General features: G+C 36.5%; 1 protein-coding gene across 2 annotated transcripts in view; it reads left to right on the top strand.

Annotated features, from left to right (window-relative positions):
* LOC306849498 (disintegrin and metalloproteinase domain-containing protein 9-like) overlaps window positions 1–27,744 on the top strand; it is a 38,850-nt gene that overhangs the window by 7,766 nt on the left and 3,340 nt on the right. The window contains exons 3-21 of one of the 2 annotated variants that reach the window (XM_079384576.1): window positions 901–959; window positions 6,053–6,131; window positions 12,255–12,331; window positions 13,077–13,299; window positions 13,941–14,006; window positions 14,258–14,329; window positions 14,452–14,621; window positions 16,307–16,388; window positions 16,521–16,654; window positions 18,190–18,361; window positions 18,639–18,731; window positions 19,089–19,284; window positions 20,797–20,902; window positions 21,005–21,188; window positions 23,100–23,180; window positions 23,334–23,439; window positions 23,594–23,735; window positions 26,116–26,182; window positions 26,619–26,648. In XM_079384576.1, coding sequence (XP_079240702.1) covers window positions 901–959; window positions 6,053–6,131; window positions 12,255–12,331; window positions 13,077–13,299; window positions 13,941–14,006; window positions 14,258–14,329; window positions 14,452–14,621; window positions 16,307–16,388; window positions 16,521–16,654; window positions 18,190–18,361; window positions 18,639–18,731; window positions 19,089–19,284; window positions 20,797–20,902; window positions 21,005–21,188; window positions 23,100–23,180; window positions 23,334–23,439; window positions 23,594–23,735; window positions 26,116–26,182; window positions 26,619–26,648 — 2,139 coding nt within the window. The remainder of the gene's footprint in view (window positions 1–900; window positions 960–6,052; window positions 6,132–12,254; window positions 12,332–13,076; window positions 13,300–13,940; window positions 14,007–14,257; window positions 14,330–14,451; window positions 14,622–16,306; window positions 16,389–16,520; window positions 16,655–18,189; window positions 18,362–18,638; window positions 18,732–19,088; window positions 19,285–20,796; window positions 20,903–21,004; window positions 21,189–23,099; window positions 23,181–23,333; window positions 23,440–23,593; window positions 23,736–26,115; window positions 26,183–26,618; window positions 26,649–27,744) is intronic. The other variant, XM_079384577.1, reaches the window with a different exon arrangement.

Below are 27,744 nucleotides of genomic sequence, written 5' to 3'. Positions count from 1 at the left end.
AGCAATCGATCTTATCACACTTTTTCCATGAAATTATTTTAACCCAAATTAATTAAATACACTAAACATAAACATTGTATTACTCAATATTTTTGAGTTACGTGTACGATTTTACATGGCTTTTCTCATTGTATTGAATTTTACAATGAGTAAGCTTATCTGAGTACATATTTCATAGGCAAAAAAAAATCTTAACAGGCAGATTTAGAACAAAAATCATTAAATAGCATTAAAAGACTCTTGAGGATCTCACTTCAGTCCCCAAATACTTATTAATCATCATTTTAATTCTTTACCAAACTCTCCTTCAGTTCACTCGGTTTTACGTGCGGTTTTGTGTGTGTTTTGTTTTTAAGCTAGTATATAAGTCACATTCAGATCAGTTATGATCTTAAGTGCGGGGTTACTGTTATGTAACTTTTCACTTCTCAGATTCATTTATTCAAATGTTGCTGCGTTTGTAGAAATGTTTTCCTAACTGTACAGTAAAAGGCAGTGAATTTCTAGTTCAGTCCAGCATGTTTGTTGCCATCTGTATCATACCTGATTTGTATTTTTATCTAGAATTTAACAAGGGGTTTATTGGTGAAGCGCTTTCTCAGAAATACAGACTAAATGAAAGTTGCTTATTTGTTTGGTTTCATCATAAACGTACTAAGTCTGAAATGAGTCAGCTTTGATGGGAAAGAGACCACATACTGTAGGAAGGGCAGCATGGCTGGATGTGTTATGCTTTATTACTGAATTAGGTCAGTATGCTTACAAAAATGCCCTTCACTTATTAGATTTGTAAAAAAAAAAACTTCTTGACTCCTTTTATATCCTCTTTGTGCTGCTTGTTTTCTTAACCTGTAAAACAGTAGTGATTTGACTTGGTTTTTCATTTTTCGTTTTTTTAAGGTGTCATACATAATCCAAGCTCAAGGAAAAGAACATGTTGTCATCCTGAAGAGAAATGAGTGAGTATTTTCCTTCTGCTTCTCTCACTTTCTCCCCTAAAGTCGATTCATACACTTGGCCTAAAACTGTTTATGTTTGATCTGTACAGACGGGGTAAACCGAGAACAAATGTAGACCGTGTTTACAATGTTTAATCTCATGGCCAGAATTGTGCTTTTCACAATAGAAATGATGAAGCCAAAGTTCCCCATCAGTGATCCTAGATGCACACCAACACTACAGATTTTGGATGTGTCCTTTATCTCACTCATCCACTCGAGCTCTTGGAGTCATAGTGGCCTGGTGTGTTTCAATAAAAAGAGTTTGAAAGTTGCACTTGTTGATGTGCCTCCAGAAGCAGGGTTGGGAAACACTGGGTAACATAAGCCTAAATTCAGTGTTTTACACTTGGCTTGTAATTCACAGTGCATTTAGCAGGAATCGAGGCTCTCTGTAGAATTTATTTTCATGACAGATACTGGTCATTGTTTTGTCTCGTAAGCCTTATGCTGAACTGATTCTTTATTGCTGTTTTTTTCAGCTTGTCACAATAATAAATAAATCATTAGACTACAACAAAAAATATTAATTCTATTTATGCATGAAATATTTCTTGAGCAGCAAATCAGCATATTAGAATGATTTCTGAAGGATCATGTGACACTGAAGACTGGAGTAATGATGCTGAAAATTCAGCTTTGAATACATGTTATAATATATTCACAAAGAAAATGTTTATTTTAAATTGTAACCATATTTTGCATGGCAGACAGTGCACGTAGGGAACTGTGTGGATGTTGATGGATAACCGATTATGGCTCTATTTCTGTTCATAACCAAAGTGGTGTTTAACTAGGGTGTAACAGGGTGAAATGTTTTCCTAATTTCTAATATCTGTACCTCCATCCTAAATTAATTACTCTCTCCTTCCTTAATTAATTGCCATAATTACATTTCACTTAGTAGATTGTTTGTAATATTTCAGTGTTTGTTCTAAATGCAGAGCACAAATTCCGAGTATGGGTAACCATACTTGGCCACACACCACTTCCCTTCCTTCCCCTCCTTTGTTCTAAATTAGAACCCTGTACAGAATGCAGCAGTGTTTTAATACCGTTTGTCTTTTTTGAGCTTCATTCAAGTTAATGCTTGGCATTAATGAAGCTTAATTTTGCTTGTCATCCTTTTCTAAAAGACAATAAAGGTTTTAGACTTTGTACTTGTTCATTGTTGTATTGCACAGTATTCCTTACACAAAACCTGCAAAAGCTCTCAGAATGCAAAAAACGTCTTCTCTTTATTTTGAAATATTGTGACATGTACAGGTAGGTGGACCTTGTTGAATGACCACTACCTCATTGCCAAACAGATAACGTCCCTTGATAATATCAGATTTGTCATGCAGCTGAACAAAGCTGATAAAAAAAAAAACGTTTTGCATCAGTAACAAAGATGAATTGCTTCACATTTTGATGTAGGATATAAATAACACAGTGTATGACCACAAAGCACATTGAGTTTGACAGTCAGTGCTAAATGTGTTGTGGCAGGTGTGTTAATTCTTTCAGAAAAGTTGATGATTTCCAGCTATGCTCCCCGTCTGTTGCAGAGGAGATGTGAAATAAAGGTCAGCTCATCACCAGATATTACGGTTTTTACACGGTGTGTGGCCTCTTCAGATCATGCAAGATCTTAAATAATCTTAGAACGATCTGTAAACCTGAACCCCTGACATTTGTGATATACGTATGATTGCATCTTCCCTGTCAGTACTCATAGGAAAAGATGAGGAAGCAGAAAAGAGGAACTTGAAATAATCATTTCTGAAGAAAAGAAAAATACCACTGTATTTGCAACACATTTAATTTCTGAAATCTGGAAATAATGTGCGGTGGGATTTTGTTTATATTCTTGAAAATTTAGTCTATGATATTATTAACTTTGACATTTGAACAGATCATTGCTATTAATACTGCTCATATTTGAAGTGTTTTTTTTCCTCCAAAGTTTCTGCATTTCTTCACCCGTTAAGGAAAAAATATTGCTGCTTTTTTTTTTTTTTTTTATGTTATACACGTATATTTAAAGGTGCCATAGAATGGAAAACTGTATTTACCTTGGCATAGTTGAATAATAAGAGTTCTGTATATGGAAACGACATACCGTGAGCCTTAAACACCATTGTTTCCTCCTCCTTATGTAAATTTTGTGAATGCAAACGACCACTGAAAAGTAAGCGAATCCGAACATAACACCGACTGTGACGTTACAGTCAGGATCACTAATAGTTACGCCCCCAACATTTGCATATACCCGCCCATGTCCTAGGCCAGCCGCCAGCCGAATCATCAGAAGTTCTGCAGGTAGTGTGAAGAAACAAGCGAGGATAACAGCGTAAATGGCAGATTATGGAAATAAATGTTATGTTCCAGGCTGCGCAGGGGATGGGAAGTGCAGGGATGGGTTGGTGTCTGTATACAGAAAGGCACGGAAAACAAATAACGTGTTCTAATAAAATAACGCAAGCCACTAAAGGGACATGGATAGCTTCTTGCTAGCGGTAGCCTGTTACATTACAGTTCATAAGATTTCACTTACCACATAAACGGAGTAAGGAGAGATGACTGAGGATGATGGAGAATGATTTACAGATCCTGAGTGCCACTGACAAGCATCTGATCTTGTAAAATGTGTGATAAGTACTGCCGCTGTAGTGTACACAGAGCACGTGCGATCGCAAATCTCGAAAGTGAGAGTAAAAAGCTATGTGCATTCGAAAGCAGTTTCAATGCCCCAGGGCCGGCACTAGCTATAGGCAGAGCAGGCGATTGCCTCGGGCTTTGAGGAGGGGTCTCCATAACCGTAACATCCCCTATCCACCAGGCAAGACGGGCAGCAAATTCAAGACTCATTGTTCATTGGGTATAGTTGAATTGTCACTCATCTGCAATTAAACCAATTAATGTTGCAGTTTCAAAGCGGGTCCCGCCTTCTGAATGTTTGCGTAACGAACACATCTTTCAGGTGCTGCGAACTATGCAAAAGGCTAAATATGCACGCAAAGAAGTATAGCTCCTAATGCAGGTGTGTGAGTTATTGTCATCTATTTTGGAGTGATTGCAATATATTTTAAATATAAACTTGTTCTGTTGATAAGTGTAATTTCTGGAATCGGTTGACCGCTTTATTACGAGTTTAAAAGAGCGCGAGCGCCGTTGACACGCCCAGACGCAACGCTTTGAATTTGCGCGTACAATGAATGACCGGGAGCTAACTAGCAAAATAGCTATAAAAGTAAAAGCAGAGAAGTTTGTATTCAACGCAAATTCAAAGCAAACACACTAGAATATTTTGTTAATGGTTCAAATAAAGGATCTCAGGTGTATCTTCTAAATTTGGCTGATGATTAGGATTGCTGCTCTAACAAGTATTGATATATATTATTATATTATACAAAACAGCATTGCTCTGCCATTGCAATCAAGGCACCTGAACACATCTCTCTTTATTAACATTTGTTTGCCACCTGCATTCTGTGGGCGCTAAAATCATAATGTACAATCCACCAGACATATAGCGCAGAAGCACAAATGATAACCTGCCCAATTTACCAAAAACATGAGATCTGTTTGGGCTGAAAAGAATGTCACTTAATTTAAACACTCACACACATTGTGGGAGGTTAGTGAATATGATGCAGGTTCTTGCACTGAAATATTTTGTAGAAAATTTTATGATAATCTTCTCTTTTTTTCTCAGAGATACACACACTATTTGACTCAGCACTTCCTCCCAGCTCTCTTTCCTGCTGCTGCTTGTGACTAAAGGTCACAGGGACATGGTGCTGTTGCTCTCTTTTGTCAAGTTTTCCACATTCGCTCATGCTCAAACCTGATTTATTAATTTTTTTTAGCTGTTCGGGTTTCCTGATGCATGGTGTTTTACATGAACCTATTAAATATGTCTTATCTTTATAAGACATTATAAAGCATCAGGAAGATCTTATATGCAAGATATGTAAGTTTGAGGTCTGTAAGAGTCTCTCCAGACTGCCTTTATTTGATCACTTTATTTGATCAATACAGTAAAAAAAAGAAAACGTAAAAAAATGTAATACTGTAAAATTTTATTACAGTTTGATATATTTTAAAACTTATTCCTGTTATTCAAAGCTGAGTTTTCAGCATCATTACTCCAGTCTTCAGTGTCACATGATCCTTCAGAAATCATACTAATATGCTGATTTCTGATTATTATCATTGATGAAAACAATTGTACTGCTTAATATCTTTCTGGAAACCATGACCATTTTTCAGAATTTTTGAATAGAAAACTTTTGTTTTCTATTCAACATTGTCGTCGCTATCACTTTTAAACAATTGAATGTGATTAAATCCTTGCAATTATATAATAAAATTATTTTGTTTTCTTTTTCCCTGTCACATTTGTGACCCTGGACCACAAAACCAGTCTTAAGTGTCAATTTTTCGAAATTGAGATTGATGCATCATCTGAATAAATAAGCTTTCCATTGATGTATGGTTTGTTAGGATCGGACAATATTTGGCTGAGATACAACTATTTGAAAATCTGAGAATTTGAGAAATCGCCTTTGAAGTTGTCCAAATGAAGTTCTTAGAAATGCATATTACTAATCAAAATTTTAGTTTTGATATATTTACAGTAGGAAATTTACAAAATATCTTCATGGAACACGATCTTTACTTAATGTCCTAATGATTTTTGGCTTAAAACAAAAAAAATAATTTTGACCCATACTATGTATTTTTGGCTATTGCTACAAATATACCCCAGCGACTTAAGACTGTTTTTGTTGTCCAGGGTCACATTTTAGAAATCATCATAAATTTATATATCAATTGAAAGCTTAAAACCTCAAAATTGATCTGGTGAAAACCATTTAAAAAAATAGACATTCATTACCATGGAAATGGTACTTCAAAATCATTTTACAAAATGTATTCGTTCATGAATTATAACAATTTAAGTGTGGATAATGCACTTTTACATCTGTTCAAAAATGGGGGTGACAGTTAAAGGGTTAAATACCTGCAACAATGAATCCTTACATAGTTGTGTTTTTTCCACTCAGATTGCTTCTTCCAGAGGATTTCACTGTGTACTCTTATGCCAAAAATGGCTTGCTGGTCACCGAGAGAACAAACATGATGGTAAGTCAACAAACACTTACAAAAACTGAATGAATGTTTTTGCCCACGTTTTCCCCAGTTGATAGAAAAGTCACACCAGCACCTGGTTTCTATAAAACAAGGGAAAGTGTGTAAATCAGGCAATTTTAGCACATCTTTTCTAATCTTTAACAAGCCATGTCACCTGTCTGTCAGATGTGTCAGATCGCTGTCAGATGCTTTTACAATTTTCCACTTTTTTATTTTATTTTTATTATTTATTAAATGTTGACCCAGCATCACCTTCAGCCTGTTCTGAGAGCTTGAGAATTGGTTTATTTATATTTGGCTTAATGCAGGCACACAAATACTGTATTTTAGACCGGCGAGAACACACAAACCACTTATTTTTTACATTTTAACCAGCTGCTTTCATACCACAAAATCTAAATGTGCCACTGTTTTTGGCTTGCATGCTATACATTATTTCCACCTTGTTAGCGGTGTTTCTATGCACAGAACGGCACAGGTGAAGTGAGAACAGCTGCCGTGTATCATCATGTGATGTTGTCTGCTGTTGAAATTGTTGATGCGATTTCCTCAGGGCCCTGACCAACACTCACACAGCGTCTGATGCCAAGAGCAGTGGAGCAGTTCTGGGAAGAACTGCATTACTCACACTAACTGGAATCCAATTTTACACGAGTATAAGAAGTGATAGAGGCACAAAACTTCATAGAAAAAGAACATTGAAAGAAGTGTATGGGAACAGTGAAAGGATAGTTAGAAGTACGTTCCCGGTGAAGTTCTTGATATATAGAGATGAATGTCTGCTTAGAGATGTAATTTGAGTCATCGGCCCTGACTTGAATGAAGTCAGTCGCTGTTTGCTACATGCCTTTTATATTTCTCATGCTTTCTTTCATTGCACTGCCTCGTTCTCTCAGTTCACCTACTATATGGATTGAGTAAGAGTTTGTCGGATGGCAGCGGCCCATCCCGCAGTCTGTTCTGCTTTAAGTTGTGCTTGGATGCACAACAACTTTTGGAAGTTATGGTACCAGTCTTACTAGACTTGATGTAAATGATTTTTTGCACAGGGAATTTAACACACACACACACACACAGAAATATCATATACTGTACAGTGGCCCCCTAAAAGTAAATGTACTTTTATACAACACGTAAAATTATCTGAATATCATCACAATATATATCGGGATAAAAAAACAAAAAAACAAGTGACATCTGAAAAGTAAAAGATGTAAGATATTTTCACAAAACGAAATTTTCTAGTGGATGTATGACGTCAGCTCAGCTCAAGTTCAGTTTATTACATTATGAAGTATAAGCTAGTTTATCACATTAGTTATGAACACGAGCCACTATTGTTTCACAACCATAAGGTGTCAAAACACTCTTTGTAATTTTCAAATGTAACTCTATTGTTTTATGATGTAAAATGTACAGTATTTCTGTCTATGAGTTTCTTTGATTGAAAGTTGAGAAAAGAGATGGACTTAATTTTTAAATTCTGGCTGATAAACTAATAACTATTTTCTAATTGTGGCAGATGAATGAACCAATGAAAAAAAAAAACCTAACTAAACACTGAAATTAATCATTTTAAATGCTACAAGTGAATTTAGACATCACAAAATTATAATATATTTAATGAATATTGAAAAAACAACATATATATATATATATATATATATATATATATATATATATATATATATATATATATATATATAGGGAAAATGCAAGTTCATGCAAACTGTTGCTTAACGGGTCAAATATTGTTTAGAGCCATTGTGTATGTCTCTTTTTTTTCTCTCCTTGTCGAACTTATCTATCTTGTAAATCTCAGATTGAAAGTGTTTATGTGTATTTGTATCAGTTATGTGTTGCTGTTACTGCTTTGAGACCTCCATTACAAATAAAAGACTTCAATAAATTAGCATATTGTTTAGATTAAATTGTCTTGGATCAGGGCATAATTTAAACGGAGTATTCTAGGATCTTGTAAAAATAGATTGTCATTGCAAGCGATAGTTTATTATCTTTTGTAAACTGATGCAGTGTGCACAATAGTAAAACGGGTGGTTTTCTGGTGTCAGGGTAGGCTTTATCAGGGAGAAAATGCTGGGCTGTGTCTTTGCCATATGCATGATGGGAAATTGTTCAGCAAATTATTGTCATCACACCGGTCTAAAAATAGCTCAGCTATTGTACCCTCTCTGTGTAAGGGACAAAACACTAGTGTACACACACTCATGCACAAAGACAAACAGAACAAAACGCCAAATAGTGTTTTGTGACTTTGTGTGTTATTTCTCATTTATTTAAATCATTATAGATTCAAATCCGTCGTTATTGTATTCAGTAAAATTCACTAGCTATGTTTCCATCACCCTGTTTTTATACGCATTTGAAGTACTGTATCAGAAACGAGTGATGGAAACATTAAATTTTGGGGAAAAAGCTTAATTCGCAAAAACGTTTTTACGCCCGCTTGAGTGGTTTATGACTTGTGCGGAAAAGAGTTAATGAGAATAATGGGAGATGGAAACACATTTGCCGAATAAATTCCTTCATGCTCATGAAATAAAGTCATGTGACTTTGCACTCTGGGACAGCATAACCAACGAACGGATCTCATTGCACAGCATCTGAAATGTTACGGTCATTCTTCAATGCACGAGCAAAGTCTGTCATCAAAGTATTTCTGTATAATTGTCTTACACGACTGTGTTCCCAAACAGCAGCATCCATCAACAAAAGCAACGACAGCATTCACTGTGTTCCGTCTGCTTGCTCTGAAATGCAAGTAATTTATTATATATGAAAAATATAATATTTAGTGGCGCTTTCAACTTTTTTTTGTGTGATATTTAGTGGCAGTTTTTCAGGAAGTGACTCTTTTGTTCTCTTTGACTCGTTTGATGGAAATAGTGCTAATTCGCAAATGTTTTATGCGATATTCCAATTTTAAATTCACATCTTTGGATGGAAACACAGCTACTGTCATGTCTGTGGATATCAATGCAGTTAATATTTGCAAGTGTTTTAATCAAGGTTTAGGGAAAGTCTACATTTAGTCCGACTTCGTTTCATCTTCTTTGTCTTCCCAGTTGTGTTTCAGTTGTAGTTGTATTTAGTCAATGAACATGACCATTTGTAATTCAATCCCATATAAAACTGATATTTATGAGGAAGAAATCTTATTTTATCCACTTGGGATTTGCACAAAAATGTATGGGTGTGGTGAAATGCAGATCTGATACTGTAGTGATGTGAAAGTCTGATGACTCCGTTCTTTGTTACAGAACATGAAACAGCTGCACAGTGATTATTGCCTCGTCATGCACTTTACAGCTTTCCTCCTTATGTGGAAGTCAGCTGCATCAAACAAAATTGTTTATGCCTTCTCTTAAAGTGCTTTAAGTGAAGTGTGTAATTTCTAATTTCTAATTTTTCAAGTTTTCCATTCTAACAGCTAGACATGTTTGTGCAATAGACTGGAGAGACCCACTACCAACATTCACCCTCACGCTCTGAGGAAAGAGCGTTAGCGTGAATTTGTAAGGTTATTTTGAAGAATTGTGTTGCTGCCTCAGACTGGAGACCCTTGTGATAAAGAAATACACTTCAGCATACTTTTAAAAAGAGTATGTATTATGGAACTAATATGCTTTAAAATAATATACTTAACTGCTTAGAATATATTGAACTAAATGTAATAACATTTAATTGCAATTAAATGAAAATGTATAATAGTTAAAATATATAATAAATGCAGCTGGACTTTAGAGGGATTTCTGACCCAACTAAGTAAGTACACATCTTTATGTAATTTCGTAAATAATTATATTTAATTATATTAAAATGGTCTTTAAAATGTGGTTAAAGTGTACTGCTGAACTGACAAATATTTATAATAAAGTAAAATATACTTCAAAGCCATTTCTATTGAAACTTGTATGCCATGTATTTAAATTTGTAATGAAGCTTAAGTACTTTTTAATATCAAAGAACACACTAAAGCTAAAATTATAATCAATTACTTTACATGTGCGACAGAAGATTATTAAAACAATGATTTGACAAATTTACTTAAAGTAGAACATTATTACAAAGTGCACTTTTTAAAAGTCTACTTAAGTGTGTTAAGAAACGGTCATGAAAGTCTACTCTAAGAACACGTGAGTGGGCTTTTATTTCATTAATATTATATCATCTGCAAGTACAGTTTAAAAAAATAAAAATCACTTAAGATGTGAAACATTTCAAGTGTAGATGCGATATAGTTAATGCAAGCTCATTTCTTTGTCATGAGGAGATATAGAGTTGAAGAGAAGAAACATCCGTTCAGAAAGCAGTGTCAGCTGACCCTCGCTCATGTATGATGTCCGGTGGGATTTCTACAGGATGTGTTTTCTGATTCCCATTACATCAGACACACACAATAAGTCAATAAAACATGCTGCTTAAAAGCCTCCATCCTAGATCAAATCAGACGTTCCGGAGTACTAGCAAAAGTATCATCATAACCAGCTATATAAGGCGGACTAGATTTTAAATTTTTTCTCAAATCAGCACACAAGAGTACAGATGTCTCTGCGGTTTAACTCAAATCACTCTCATGGCATTAGGCTGGGAAACAAAGCAATGAGACTTAATGATGTAAATAACCACATTCCCACTGAATGAAAGCCATTGACATCTCATCCCACTTACATTTCATGACTACAGATACTATGTGACTCCAGAATGTTAAGCATTATCATTACCAAAACTACATTTTCCTGACTAGCAGCTTTCCCTCGCAAAATTTCTGACTCGACTAACAAAAATTCTTTCTAATAGTTGTAGTTTTTTGTAGCAAAAACCACACTGGTATGCTGCTCATGATTTGAGGTATCATTCATGAGTTTAGTACAAAAAGTGACGATTGAGTTTCATGTGGACGTACAGTAATACTTAGGATTAGTAGTTTGTTCATATCACTAATCCTGAGTATGTGCTATATTACTAGTGATTGCTAGTTTGTCCTATAAGAGTTTATCCAGAGGTTAAACTGCTCCAGAGAACTGTGATATTACGTTTTTGTCAGCAGATGGTTTCATCAAGCCTTTCTGCTCTTGGTTTTTTGAAATAGTGATTCATTAGAGCATCTCAATGTCTGATGACACAAACTGATTCATGTGTGTGTGGCCACAACCGTCCGTCACACATTGTTATACATATGTATGCATGCTAATATGCGTTATGCTTTCAGAAAATGATAATTACTGATGACAAAGTGGCTGTGAAAGCTAAAATAGACTACATTTAAGTGTGTTAAGCCCCTTGGAAAACCTGTAAATCAGCTTGACACAGTATTAACAGAGCCCCTCGGCGCAGGACAATGTCTAACGTACAGTTCACATGCTTATATAATCTGATTGGTTGCAGGTGGGACAGTGAATGTTGCTCTTTCACATATGCACCACAGCAGTGGTTGGCAGACTTTTTGACTCTAAGGCCCCTCATTGTCCACAACAAAATCCAAATACTTTTCCAGTTGTTTGTGATTTAATGGTTAAGGATTAAGGATACGGTTTTCAAAAATAGTTTTACCTACATTTCTGCCTGATAAAATATTTTAGAGCCTGGTAGTTTTATTTTCAATGCGTATTATGTCTTATTTTAAATCAATCCGAGGTTCCTTGTGGGCCCTGAACCCCTGTTTGAGAACCACTGGTTTACAGTAAAGCTGACAGTATCTTAAGGCCCTGTCCTCAGAGTCCGCGCTTTCGTAACGTAATGCTACTTTGACTGCCGGATAGAAGTCGGCTGCGTAGCTCGCAGGCTTACGGGCTCAGTGCGCATCGAGGGCACATAGCACCTTCTGAAAGCTAAAATGACGAATGGGACACCCTACGGTCTCATGGACTTAACGCACACACAGCGGCCATTGTAAGTCCTCAAGACCGAAAGTGCACATGAAGTGTGCCATTTGGGACAAGGCCTAAATCGGGTCTGGTCCCTGATAAGCAGACAGCTTTCAGGTTTTAATGACAAGAATGTTGATGGTTGTTAGTCAAGGCTTTGAAATGACTTCTTTTGTCTTGGCGGAATTTACTGTGGCTTCTTTTCAAGTCTCTTTCTCTCTCTCAGGGTCATTGTCATTACAGTGGTTACATAGAGGACGTGGAGGGCTCTTCTGCAGCACTCAGCCTGTGCTCTGGGTTAAGGTGAGATCACAGAAGCTTTAAATGGATAGAGGAATGAAATTTTACATTAGAAGTGGACTGTAAAACCTTTACAGCTGCAGACACACTTCGGAATTTACTTTATTGTCTTAAGCCTTTAGCTTTCATCAAAATATAAATACTTTCCCTGACCTAAGGCCACATAGGCAGTGAAAAATATGAATCTCATAATAATAGTCTTTTCATAACCCAGTCAAATCCCCATAGATAAAATCAAGTCATTCACGTAACTGTTTTGGTTGGGAGTAACGTTATATGAAGTCAAATGCAAAAAAAAATTATTTCAGTTCGGCATGAAATGAAAATTCACCCTATTTTTAAAAAGCATGCTGTAGGTCTTATTATGAAACATTCAGCCATGCATATGTTTTAATTATTTATTTATTTACATTTTGACCTTTTGTAATGTTTAATGAAAATGGCATACCTTAAACTTAATATATATATCACAATATAGAAGAAAAGATCTGTTGCTGCTTTGATTTCATCACAACTTTAAAGAGTCAAAAAAAGGATCCCACAGTCCTGGAAAACATAGAAACATAAGGGTATTTCAAGTCATTTTTAAACCCATAAAAGTTTTGGAACTTTATAAAAATCTTAAAGGTTCATGGAAAAGAAATCATTATAAAATTGGCTCTTAAAGTTTGTAGTAGGTTGCCAAAGCTTTGCTTATCCAAGTCCGTTATATATTTATATGTAAGTGTGTGAGGTGTATGTACCTTAGGGGTGTTATCCACACGGAGGGCACCAGTTTTGGTATTGAACCATTGGAAGGTTCCTCCAGTGATGAGCACTTGGTGTATCGTTTGGAGGATGTCAAGACAGAACCTCTCAGCTGTGGAACGCCTCACTTTCATAACCATGATGACAAAGCTTCACCAAGGCAACCTACAGACAGCCATGTCCACAACATCACATTTGGTCAGTCTGGCAGCCATCTAATCAGGGTGAGTCACTCCAAATCCCAATAATGACATGAGCAATTACACAAGCTTTAGAACACAGCTAATTAACTGTGAATGCTGGAAAAGATAATGTATGTGTGCATGGGAGTATTTTGCAGTAGTGTGTAGTGCATGATGGTATATGTTCAGTTTCAAGTGTTTTTAAAGGTTCTACACTCACATGACTAGATTTCTTACAGTATTTCTGAATATTCTAAAATTAATTGTTTTCAAATCAATGTGCTTAAACAGTAAGAATGTTTTTAGGCAATATTAATAATAAGTTTTGGTGTTGCACAGTGACATGAAATGTAATTATTGCACTTATTTTAAAGGCCCCTACACACTTATTACATTTTGCCGTAATGTTGTCCTTATACTATTATGCTTAGTTTATCTCACACAGTATAAATAGGTCTTTAAGTGTAAGTGAAAACATGGCTGCCTTATATTTTAGCAATTTGATGCTTTGCCAAGTTTTAAGCCACAGTCTGTATTTATGTGCCTTCAGTTAGGCTCTATTGCTATTATCAGAGTTTTAATGTTAGACTTAATTTTAATATTTGAATTTGTCAAATCATTATAGTAGCAATGCTTGTGTTGGCAAACACAGCTGAGAATAAAATGTCTGTCTGTCCAAACAGAAGAAGAGAGCAGTGCTGCACCAGACACACTATGTGGAACTGCTAATGGTGGTGGATAATGAGAGAGTAAGTTATGTAAATCTAGCAGCATCTTTCACCATTTTCACATTTTCTGATGGTTATGTTACACTCAGGGAAATGTCAATCAGTAGTAGCTCTTGAACTGTTAGTGTGAGTGGAAGTGTGAAGAGATTTATAGGACATTTGGAGATGTGTGGGATGAAAATGTGCCTCTGACTGGGCAATTTAAGCATCAATGTGAGAATTGTGTCCAATTTCGGAAACCCTTAGTTTTTCTTATTTTCTCCTTTTTACAGTTTAACTACAAAAAAAGGAATCAAACAGCAGTACGTGAGGAGGTGGTTCAGATCGCTAACTATGTTGACAGTGTAAGTTTTCCTGCATATTTTAAAATAAATGCAACATATGCATCCAATTATATTACTATATGGTGATTATTAAGTGGCCTAGTGATTTCCCCTCTTGATCTCTTTGTCCTGCTTTCCCTTAGATGTACATTGCTCTGAATATCCGTATTGTGTTGGTGGGACTGGAGATCTGGTCTGCGCAGAACTTAATCAATACTGATGGCAGTGCTGGAGAGGTGCTGGGCCGCTTTACTCAATGGAGAGAGAAAGAGCAGGTTCACCGTCGTCGCCATGACAGCGCACAGCTCATCATGTATGAGCTTTCTCTGTTATGACCGTTGTCAGTTAATGGAAGTGCTTTTAAGTGTGTCAGGAGAACATTTATATTATAAAACATTTATTTGTAAAAATATCACCCAAAGGGAGCATTTAGAGAGAGAACAGGGAAAATGAATCAAAGGCGTCATATGATGCTTTTTTAAAGATTATTATTTTGTGTATTTGGTGTAACAGAATATGTTGACATGCTTTAAGGTCCTCTATGCCCCACCTCTCTCAAACGTGTAGTTTTCTACAAAGTCCCTCCTTCCGACAAGCGCAGTCTGCTCTGATTGGCCAACTGGCACAGTGCATTGTGATTGGCTGAACACAGCAAGCACTCGTCGGAAATGTAACGCCCCTTACCATAATCGCGAGCTTTAGCTTTCAAAATAAAGGTAAAGACAGTTAATAATGTCCTTAGTTTTACCATCAGTTCAAGTCCGAATGGGGAACAGAGTCACGTGACAGACACAGTGATGATGCTCGTATGTGTTTGCAGTACACAAGCCGTGGTTAAGACAGCTGACTCCACTGAGATGTGACCCTGTCTCTCTCTCTCTCTCACAAACGCGCACACACACACACACACACACACACACACACACACAACGTGCAAAACTCCGCGTTTGAACAGTCAATAGCAAATAGTTAAACGAATAACAAAACATACTTACAGTCGCTGATTCAGAAGCGCCAGATTGCATTGCAAAGTCAGAATTACCTCCTCTTTTAGGTTCACAAAACGGTCGTCCATAAAATGCATTGCTGTTCTGTTGTAAGTAATCTTAATGATTCCTAAATGCATCTACTTTCGGAAGGCCAAATAAAGTGCTTTTGCTTTCGCATAGAAACACAGTGTCTCCCTAACATGGGAGCATCAACACTACTGCAGTGCGGTTACTGAAACCACGCCTTCTTTCTTTGCGTGAACATTTGGGCGGCATTACGCAAATATTTCCACATCGTGATGTAGATGTGGGGGCGTGTTTGAATGAGCCGTTTTAGGGGGCGTGGCAGAGTCTTAACTTTGATAAAGAATATCTCTTTGGTTTTGAGACTTTAGTCTTTGCAACTTCAGGGATCTTATCTATGCACAATCAGCTTGTAACAAGCATCATATGACCCCTTTAATACAGAGCCTTGGTGCACACCATAATTTACTATCACAAGATCAGATGTTTGTTCATTTACGTAAAAACAATGGTAACATTCTGAGTTGAAGGATTTGAACAAGGTTTAGGACTTTTCCACATATGTGCTTTTTGTGCACATACTGTTTACAATTTGTGTTTAAATACAACACCGGTCTTCATGAACTCATTTCTCAGCAGCATGTTTTGGTAGATTCAAATTTTTCAAGTATCTTTGACATAGAATAAAAAGTTCAGATCTTTAATTATTTATTTCATATAAACCCAAATTTAGCTTTCTAAAAGGGGTTTAATAATTGCTTGATAGCTTGAACATTTTAACAAATTTGAACATTAACAAATTATCTGTGCCAAAAGGAGAAAGTCCTTGCATTGCATGTCTTTAAAATATCAAGTGAAATCCTGTTTTCCCTTATGTGGCTACCTTAGATTGGTCATATATATTGTTCTATGAACAATGCTGTGCAGTTATAATGCTGTGCTGTAGAAATTGCCTGTCTGATTCTCTTTCTCTCTCTCTTCACAGAAATAAAGGATTTGGTGCAACAGCAGGCATGGCTTTTGTTGGCACGGTTTGTTCCAGAAGTCATGGTGGTGGAATTAATTCGGTATGATGCCTCTGATCTACTCCTAATATGCTACAGATACTTGTACACACTGTTAGTCAGTATCTGCAAAACAGTGACTTTCACCAGTATCTAAATTGTGTCTTTGTGCATATGTGTGCGTTTTCCTCTCAGTTCACCAATAATAATGTGATGTCATTCGCCTCAATCGTGGCTCATGAGCTGGGTCACAATCTTGGGATGAACCATGATGATGGCCGAAACTGTAAATGCGATCTCACATACTGCATTATGAACTCAGGGGCAACGTGAGTGTTTTTGTGTTACAAATTTCAATAAGCTCTAATATTTTTAAAGGGGTCATCGGATGCCCATTTTTCACAAGTTGATATGATTCTTTAGGGTTTTAATGAAAAGTCTATTACAGGGCTATCCAAGCTTGGTCCTGGAGGGCCAGTGTCCTGCAGAGTTTAGTTCCAACCCTAATTAAACACACCTGAAGCAGATAATCAAGCTCTTATAGGCATACTAGAAACTTCCATGCAGGTGTGTTGAGGCAAGTTGGAGCTAAACTCTGCAGGACACCGACCCTCCAGGACCGAGTTTGGACAGCCCTGGTCTATAACATACTTTGGTTGAAATTTCTCAATGGTAGTGTAAATCAACACCCTTTTTACCTGGTCAAAAACAGCTCTGATCACAGCGACACATGTCAGTGCATGTCCCTTTAAATGCTAATGAGCTCTGCTCACCCCGTCCTTCTCTTCTGTGGGGTGACAGACCAGGGGTGGCGAACTCCGGTCCTGGAGAGCCCTGCAGAGTTCAGCTCCAAACCTAATTAAAACTCACCTGCCTGTAGCTTTCTAGTAACCCTTCAGACCATTATTAGCTTGTTCAGGTGTGTTTGATTAGGGTAGAAGAGCAAAACTCTGCAGGGCTGCTGCTCTCCAGGACCGACGTTCACCACCCTTGTTCTAGACTGTCAAATTTAGCTGCATTCCAGTGTTGCCAAGTCCACGGTTTTCCCGTGGAATTGGGCTACTTTAACACTGTTGCTGCAGGATGTTTTTCATGTTCTTTTACCAGGGGAACCGCGCAAACAAAAAGGTGTATTTCACCCCCCTGTAAAGCCCCCCTGTTTTGGGCTAGTTTTGAGTAGCAATTGGGCGGGTTTTGCTGTGAAAACCTGGCAACCCTGCCGCAATTGTTGCATAACTAGCACATTATTAAGAAAGGCGATTCGCAAGGATTGATTGATTAAAAAAAAACAAGACTTATACTCACTTCTTCTGTAGGTGAAGCTGGATGACGAATGATTCGCGCGAACGCATTTAGGTAGATGAGGGGGCACATTCCCTTCAAAAACAAAAGTAATCCACTCCGTCTTCAGCGGCTCAGATGTTGCGTGTAAATGACGACTGCTATGCTCATTATAACATCCAAGTGTGGTATGTTATCCATTGTAACATACAACACTTCAATCGCTTACGAGACATTCTTGTCTACATCTGCTCAATGGAGGACTGTTGACAGCTAACTCAGGGCGGGTCTGTGATAAAACGCCAGTGTCAATCAACAACCGTGGGAGCGGCCTGGGTCTGTGCGACGTCACACAGCCAAGAATCTGTGAACGGCTTTATTTGAGAAAGGGGTTAGGATTCATAGGGATAAAAAAAAAAACTGTTGGATTTTTATCGTTATTGGGTAGTTGTGTACACACACTGCCAAGACACATTTCAGTTCAAACTACGTAAAAGTGAATTTTGCATCCGATGACCCCTTTATAAAATGATTCCTTGATATGTTTCTTTGTCCTTCAATGCTCTCTCTCTTTTTCTCTCAGTGGTTCTCGTAACTTCAGCAGCTGTAGTGCTGATGACTTTGAGAAGATGATCTTGAACTCAGGTGGCCGCTGTCTGCTGAACACACCGCGGCCGGACGAGGCGTACAGCGCCCCCTTCTGCGGGAACAAGCTGGTGGATGTGGGCGAAGAGTGTGACTGTGGGTCAGAGGAAGTAAGTCGACCGATTCCAGATCAGTTTTGTGATTTTGTTTAGTTATTGGATGATGAGAACTGGTCCTGATTTCACGTTATTGAAGACTGTGGTATTTGTTGGCTGATTTAGTAACCAAGTTGAGCCAGTGATAGTAGGGGTTATGATGAAGATCAGGCCTGCAACAACAAATCAATAAAAATAGTGCTAATATATAGCACTATATATACTAAAGTTTGTTACACCCCTAATGAACACTAAAGAGAATTCCTGAAGGTTGTGTATGTGAATTTTTCAGGAGTGTGAGAAGGATCCGTGCTGTGAGCCGAAGACGTGTAAGCTGAGGTCAGGTGCTCAGTGTGCGTATGGGGTCTGCTGCAAGAACTGCAGGGTAGTTACATCTTTTCTAACAATGTAGCTCTTCTCTAAATGCAGTGTTGTTATTGTTAACTAAAGCTATTAAAATAATTGAAACACAGCTGAAATAAAATATAAATATTAGATGAAAAATTTAAATTAGAAATATTTCCTTCATTTATTTGCATTTATTTGTCCTTTACACAGTGAGTTATAGACAATTTCTCTAGTTAGGTCATATAATTCTTCTGTGCATAAAATTGTAATATATTCAAGCAAATATATACACGCATATGCCATCTAACATTATGCAGTAGTACTTTTTACTCATCTGTTCTGATTTAATGCATGCTAAATTTTTATGTAATATTTTTCTCTCTCCATCTGTCAGTTTTTGCCTGGTGGTACAGTGTGCAGAAGCAGCACGGAAGAATGCGATTTGCCGGAGTACTGTAACGGCTCATCTGCCCTCTGTCAGAACGACGTCTTCAAACAGGATGGCCATCCCTGCAAACAAGGCCAGGCTTACTGTTACAACGGCCTGTGCCAGCACTACGACACCCAGTGTCAGGCCATATTCGGCACAAGTGAGTATGTGTGGGTGATAAATAAGAAATAAGAATAATGTTTATCCAATATTTTAAAATGAATAAGGAACATAAAAAGGCACTAAAAAGTTAGACATAGTGGTACAACCACAAATTTGTGGTCTGATCTTTTACTGATTTGTCATACTTTATATAGTATTTAATGTTAAAATTATTTAAGAATATCTTACAGGCCATATAGAAGTCATTTGGCATGTTTTCTAACACTTCTAATTAATTGGTGTTATACCATATAATCACATCATTAACACCAATGTTATTTAGAAGTGTTAGAAAAGGACTGTCATACGTCCTGTTAGATATTCTTAAATAATCTTGGCCATTTGAAGTGCATACGGTTGAAGTCAAAACTTTATATACACCTTTCAGAATCTGCAAAATGTTTATTATTTTACCAAAATAAGAGGGATCATATAAAATGCATGTTATTGTTTATTTAGTACTGACCTGAATAAGATATTTCACATAAAAGATGTATACATGTAGTCCACAAGAGAAAATAGTTGAATTTATAAAAATGACCCCGTTCAAAAGTTTACATACACTTGATTCTTAATACTGTGTTGTTACCTGAATGATCCACAGCTGTGTTTTTTTTTTTTTGTTTAGTGATAGTTGTTCATGAGTCCCTTGTTTGTCCTGAACAGTTAAACTGCCTGCTGTTCTTAAGAAAAATCCTTCAGGTCCCACAAATTCTTTGGTTTTCCAGCATTTTTGTGTATTTGAACCCTTTCCAACAATGACTGTATGATTTTGAGATCCGTCTTTTCACACTGAGAACAACTGAGGGACTCATATGCAACTATTACAGAAGATTCAAACACTCACTGATGCTCCAGAAGGAAAAAAGACTTGAGTGGATTGCAAAAAGATTGCAACAGGTACCCTCTGTTGGTAATCTACCTGACCTGCAGATCTGCCAGGAGCACAGATACTACTGTTCAAAAGTTTGGAGTCAGTAATGTATTTTTTTAAAGGAGTTTCTTATCCTCACTAAGGCTGCATTTATTTGATACAGATAAAAAATACAATACAGTAAAACCAGTAATGTTGTGAAATTGTATTACAATGTAAATCAACTGTTTTCTATTTGAAAATATTTTAAAATGTAATTTATTCCTGTGAAGCAAAGTTGAAAATTTAGATTAAAGCATAATTACTTGTCTTCAGTGTCACATGATCCTTTAGAATTTTTTTTAATAGAAAGTTCAAAAGATCGTTGAAAATATCCTGTAACATTATAAATATCTTTACTGTCACTTTCGATCAATCTAATGCATCCTTGCTGAATAAAAGTATTAATTTCTTAAAAAACAAAAACTTTCTGATCCCAAATGTTTAAAATACATTTTAGCTGACAATGAAACATTTCTCATTTTCATTTATTTTAACCTGCATTTAAAAAAATGTTTTAGTTTTTTTTTTTATTACAAATAAAAGAGAAAAAGAAGTTAATTGATATTCTGTAAATGTCTTTCTTTGTGTGTGTAGAGGCTAAAGCTGCTCCTGAGCTGTGTTTTAAGGATGTCAACTCTAAAGGCGATCGCTTTGGAAACTGTGGCTACCATTCCAGCGGATTCAAGAAGTGTGAGAGCAGGTACAGCACAGCAAGATACACTGCATTACATTTCAATTACAATTCACACTCAGGAAATCTTGCCCAGCCCACGTAAGAACTCACACACTCTCATTCCCTCAGGAACGCCATGTGCGGGAAGCTGCAGTGCGAGAACGTTCAGTCCTCAGTCATATTTGGCATCAAGCCGTCAATCATCCAGACCCCCATCGCTGGCACTACCTGCTGGGGTGTGGACTTCCTCCTGGGCTCTGACGTGCCCGATCCCGGCATGGTCAATGAGGGCACCAAGTGTGGAGAAAATAAGGTGATGGAGAAAAGTAACATTGACCAACTTATGAAACATACAAAGTTTCTTCTTAAATTATGTGCGCAGATTGGCAAAACATGTTTATTGAAGTGTTTAGCCAGTTTCACATATAAGCAAATATTTTGTATAAGGATAGAGGTTAGAGGAGCTTTTCTTTCCTCTAGGAATATTGCTTTATTTTGCTTAATAAGGAAATCATCCTAGTTTTAAAATATATATTATGATAGCTTTTAAACTTTTTATTGTGTATCTAAAATATCTACACTAAAGATAAGATGATGCTGAATTGAATTATTAAATTGAATTATTTCAATTATTGAAATAAATACCCTAAGGTGATAATGCAGCCACAAAGCTGGTGTAAAATTAATAAATGAAATGAAATTATTTTTCTTAATTTAATTTTGTTTTGTTTTATAGGGCTATATGCTTCTTTTTGAATTTCTGATGATTTGTTATGGAACTGTAATGCATAGTCTGAACCTTAGAACAAAGTGAGGGCAGATCAGATCTTTATTCCAGGACACAACATAGTTTGAAAAAATCATGTGTGTGTGTGTGTGTGTATGTTTTTCTCTAATACACATTGGCCGCAATTAACGGCACCCTTTTATTCAAAACTTTTTGAAACCTCCATTTGCCAGTTTAACAGCTCTAAATGTTCTCCTATAATGCCTGATGAGGTTAGAGAACACCTGACAAGAGATCAGAGACCATTCCTTCATCCAGAATCACTCCAGATCCTTCAGATTCCCAGCTCCATGTTGGTGCTGCTTCTCTTCAGTTCACTTCACTCATTTTCTACAGGGTTCAGGTCAGAGGAGTGGAATGGCCAGCAGAAGCTTGGTTTTGTGCTCAGTGACCCATTTTTGTGTTGTTTTTGAGGTTTGTGTTTGGATTATTGTACGGTTGGAAGATCCAAACATGGCCCATTATAAGATTTCTAACAGAGTCAGTTACTTATTGATTTTTTTTATCTGTTGGTATTTGATAGAATCCATGATGCCATGTGTCTGAACAAGATGTCCAGGACCTCCAGCAGAAATATAGGCCCACAACATTAAAAATACAGCAGTATATTTCATTGTACACATGGGGGACTTTTTATCCCTGTGTTCACCAAACCCATCTTGAGTGTTTGCTGCTAAAAAGTTCATTTTTTAGTTTCATCTGACCATAGAAGCCAGTCCCATTTGAAGTTCCAGTCGTGTCTGATAACTGAATATGCTGGAGTTTATTTTTGGATGAGTGAGGAGAATTTTTCTTGAAATCCTCCCAAACAACATGTGGTGATGTAGGGGCTGTTTGACAATTTTTTTAAAGGTTTTCTGACCCCGAGACTCAACTATTTTCTGCAATTCTCCAGCTGTGGTCCTTGGAGAGTCTTTAGCCACTCAAACTCTCCTCCTCACCGTGCATTAGGACGATATAGACACACGTCCTCCTCCAGGCAGTTTCGTAACATTTTCTGTTGATTGGATATTGGAAATATTTCTGTGAAACAAGAAGCCATGGCTGGATAATTTCATGTTCATAATCACCCTGGAGTGCTCAAAATTGGGAATATGAATGGGAATAATATACTTCAGAGGTATTTTACCCATAAGAATTTCTAGGGGTGCCAATAATTGTGTCCAACGTGTATTTGAGAAAAGCATTTATTTCATAATGATATTTCCCCACATTTTAAATTATTATTATCCAATGAAAGGTTAGATTTTTGTGAATTTTTTTAAATAAAAGATCAAAAGGATTAACATTGCAGATGAATTTTCACAGCCTTCTTTGATCATATAAGTAAGTTTTTATATAGCAAGTAAGTTTTTTTCAAGATTTCATCTATGAACTGTATGAGCAGTTTTTGACTTTTGTGTATTAACTAACTACTTATATGTGTATTTATTTCAGGTTTGTCTGAATTTTGAGTGCAAAAATGCAGACGTGCTGAATTATGACTGTGATGTTGAAAAGAAATGTCACGGCCATGGGGTACATATGTATTCACTACCCACAAACCCATACCACCCTTTTACATACACATCATTTTAAATATACCGTTTTACATTCACCTATTTTCAAATCCTAAATACCTAGAGTTCAGCTTCATAAAATGTTTGCTGAGTGTGTGTATTTTTGCTTCAGGTGTGTAACAGCAATAAAAACTGCCACTGTGAATACGGCTGGGCTCCTCCGTTCTGCGAGGCCCCTGGTTATGGAGGAAGCGTTGACAGCGGTCCCACCTGGAACGGTAAGACTGCTTCAACAACCGCACAGCTAGAGCTTCGCATAGGATTATCAGTGCCTTTAATATGTGTCATCTGTGAATGTGATCACCTCAAGTGGAATCGCACAAAACTGCTATGTTAAATTTAAATCTTCTCCTCTTTTTGAATTTCACTCAGATAAAGATACTTCCACAAGGGATGGTCTGCTTGTGTTCTTTTTCCTGATCCTTCCTCTCTTGGCATTGGGCTTGTTTGTGTTCTTCAAGAGGAACGAGCTGAAACGACGCTTCTTCAGAAAGAAACGCTCTCAGGGCTACGAGTGAGTAGACCAAATCACTTAACACTCAACCTTTCACTGCACTGTAATGATGTCATCAACAAACCCAGTATGTTTAATAAATGTTTATTTAAATTATATTTAATGATATCTACAACCGTGAATGACTACTGAATTATTGAAATTGATGCAAAACCCTAAGCTGATAATATAGCCAAAAACCCAGTGTTCATTAAATTTAAATAAATTAAATTAAAAATAAGTGTGTGTATATATATATATATATATATATATATATATATATATATATATATATATATATCCTGCAGAGTTTAGCTCCAAACCTAATTAAACACACCTGCCTGTAGCTTTCTAGTGATCTTGAAGACACTGATTAGCTTGTTCAGGTGTGTTTGATTAGGGTTGGAGCTAAACTCTGCAGGACAGTGGCCCTCCAGGACCGAAGTTTCCCATTCCATATATATATATATATATATATATACTGTGTGTGTGTATATATGTATGTGTGTATATATATATATATATATATTTATATTTTGAATTTCTGATAAATTGTCATGGAATGGTAACGCATGCTCTAAACCTTAGAACAAAGTTAATTGCTAAATAATGATTTAATGTAAAGCATTGACTCAAATGAATTAGTTAAATCAATTGAAAAAGCTAAAATGAAAAAAATAATGACATGTTTATTTTTATGTCATGTGACCATTATATATAACTCCAGGGCTTTTGTGAGAACTACAGGTTGTATTTTCTAGCATTTTTGTATCCTGGCCTGCGTTCAGCCCCGGCAAAACGGTGCAAAACATTTATTAAACGGAAACGGTGGTGCGTTGAACACCCTGTTCTGATAACACAAGTGTTGCAACTATGGCAGCTGAGAAGGCCATTCTTTGTGTTCTTTTTGAAGAATTTTCGGAGCCTGATGAAATCGGTATAAATACATTTACAGAGACAAAATATGTGTTTAATACAGCAAAATACGCTCGATGCTACAGTAACTGTCCTTGCCGACCAGAATATAAGAGAACATCCCAATTGAGTGAAGGGATTTGTGGAAACTGTGGTTCCTAATTATTGTGATCCAACATTTGCTTCGCATTTCAGGATGAAAAGACTAACATTTCAGGTGAAGGATAATCCACTTATTACCTCTGAGACTGTGTTATGATCTATATGACCTTATTATTTTTAATGTGAGTATTAGGCTTGTCATTATTGCTGATCACTGTTGTTGTGCTATGATATTGTAATATTTACCATTGTATAATCAGAGGAGCATAGAAGGTTTATGAAAGTGTGACTCCACAATACAATAGCAAAATATATAAATATGTATAGTATTTTTATGTTACATTAATCAGTGTCTAGCACACCTTCCTAAGGAAAGGATATGGACCAGAAGACATTGCAATCACTACATGATATTTAGACAGACTTAAAGTTCCAGATCTGTATTTCTGCTCTTATTATTTCAGTTATTTTGCCTTTAATGTAAATAAACATGTGCAAACAATATACTTGCTCTTGTGAATATATTTAGATGTTAATTACATTTATTTACAAATTCATCATCATCATGTTGATATGCAATGTTACTATAAAACTCTCACGACAAACTTGTCTTCAAATATCTTCAATTGTTGCGTACACCGAGCTGCAGCGGTCACATTTGTAAATGACTTCACTTGGAAGCTGTCTCTTTAATACCGCGTGGTTTATATACACATTGCTGCTGATTGGGCTGACATTTTTGACACACCCACCAAACAAGAGAAAACGTATCTCAAACCCCGTTGCACACCATTCCCGGAAACCGTAGCAAAACGTTGTGCGAGCCTGAACGTGCCCCTGCTCATGGATAGAATAATTGATGAGCCCACTGCTTTATGGGTGTTGTAGCTTTCCTAGGTTTTTTCCATCACAGCCCTTTTTTCTCTGTTTTCTTTAGCTGTGTAGCAGCAATTTTTAAATGTTTCTACTGCATAGACCAAGAACTTTAATTAAAGCTTGATTAAACTTCTATTATTATTGTATTATTCAGTAGTGATTGACCCCTTTAATTATTTTAGGTCAAAGGAGTTTATATTATTAAAAAGTAGTTATGATATTATTCATATATATTTAAAATCGCAAGACGTTTTTCAATCCGGTGGAGTTTGGCTGGCAAAAATGTGAATTCCACCCTTATAATCAGAATTAGAATCTGCCAGCCAATCAGAATCAAGCATTCAGCAGCATCAAAGTGTAACAGCAAAGACGCAAGACTTTCTCCACCAACAAGTCTGCATCAGAATTATGTTGTATATTCAGTTTTTGTTGTTGTTATTGTTAAAATGTATTGTGTTTGGTATAACCAAGTATTAATACTGATCAGCTGTCTTTGGTTGTTCCTCAGAGCTGACAGCAGACCGCAGACTACTGTGTCCCAGCGGGGAAACCCCAGCAGTATAGTGAAGGACGGGGTGAGTGACCTCTGCAGGACTCTTCACTAGGACTACCACACTGCCAACGTTTAACTCACTCACTGTAGTGCTAACATAGCTAGTGTAACTAACCTAGTACTTCACCTTCAGATTTTAGATATTTTTCAGCATATGTGCCTGAGCATAACACAACTGTCCCACTGAACGCCTGAGGAATGACACTGCAACGCAAACTTAACCAGCTAGTAAATCAGTTCATTAGTGCACCGAATTTGAAACATTCCTTGTTAAACATTACATTTCCACATTGACAAATATTTGGAAAGAACAATTAATGGGGAATTTTCTGCCCCTCACATTCAACTGAAGTCATGAAATGTTGCAGTTCTAGGCAATAGCAGAATGTCTTGAGCTGGTCTGCTGCTGATATATAGATAATGATCAGGCTCCTCTCTTTTTCTCTTCTATGATAAAGCACCAGGCTCAGTTATTGCCACCAGCGGAGGTAAATAACTGCATACTGTTTATTTAAGAGGGTTTTATTGTGTGCTGTGGGGCATCTCTGCTGCTGTTGCTTATACATTCTCTGCTTCACTGCATTGTTCCTAACCTTTCTCTCCCTATATTTGTCTTTTGTAAGAAGGACAAAAGCCCTATACTACTGTCAAATTAACAACCATCTTGCACATTAATAATCATATTTCATTATTTTTAAATTATTATTTAATTTAATATTAATCGCCCCTATTTGGGGAAACAAGGATTTCAGTCCAGGGAAGAATGATTCTGGTTTTAAACAATGGGCATTAAAGGGTATTCAAAAGATTGGTGACTTGTTCGAGGGAGATATGCTCATGTCTTTCATAAATTTGGAATCCCTGACACACTTCTTCAAATATTTACAAGTTTGCAGTTACATCAGAGTCAAGCAACATTATTCAATGTCCAGACCATTGTTAACAGAACTAGAACAAGTTATGTTTAATGAGGAACTTAGTACAAACAAAATTACGTTGATTTATTGTAAACTTGTTAATAGCTCTAAAGAATCATCTGAATCTAAGAGAGTTGCTTGGGGTACCGATTTACAGTACCATTTTTCAGATTCAGAATGGAGTGGAATATGTGTCAGAATAGATTTAAACCGCTCCAATACAATTGGGTAATACACACTTATATTACACCTGAAAAGTTGAACAAATTTAACCCTAATATTCCAGATGTTTGCTTTAAATGCCAAAAATATAAGGGAACCTTTTTTTCATTGTGTTTGAGAATGTGATGTTATTCAGACATTCTGGCAAAAAGTGATGACATTAATATCTTCAATTATTTTAAAACCAATTCCAGTGACGCTTGAAATATGTGTTAGGTCTAGTTCCTGTTGGTATATCAGTATCAAAACATCCAATTAAAATGATAGGCATCTGTTTAGTTCTCGCAAGACGGTCAATAGCATTTTATTGGAAGAAAATAGAAAGTCTATTAATGGTCATTGGTGAAAAGATTTATCACACTGTATTGTTTTGGAAAAACTGACATACAGTACTAAGGGTAAACTGAAAGATTATTATAAAATATGGGACCTTTTTATACAATTC

This window comes from Barbus barbus (assembly GCF_936440315.1).
Source record: "Barbus barbus genome assembly, chromosome: 29".
Taxonomy (NCBI): domain Eukaryota; kingdom Metazoa; phylum Chordata; class Actinopteri; order Cypriniformes; family Cyprinidae; genus Barbus; species Barbus barbus.
Note: the sequence above shows the minus strand (reverse complement) of the source record. Positions and strands in the feature narration are given on the sequence as shown.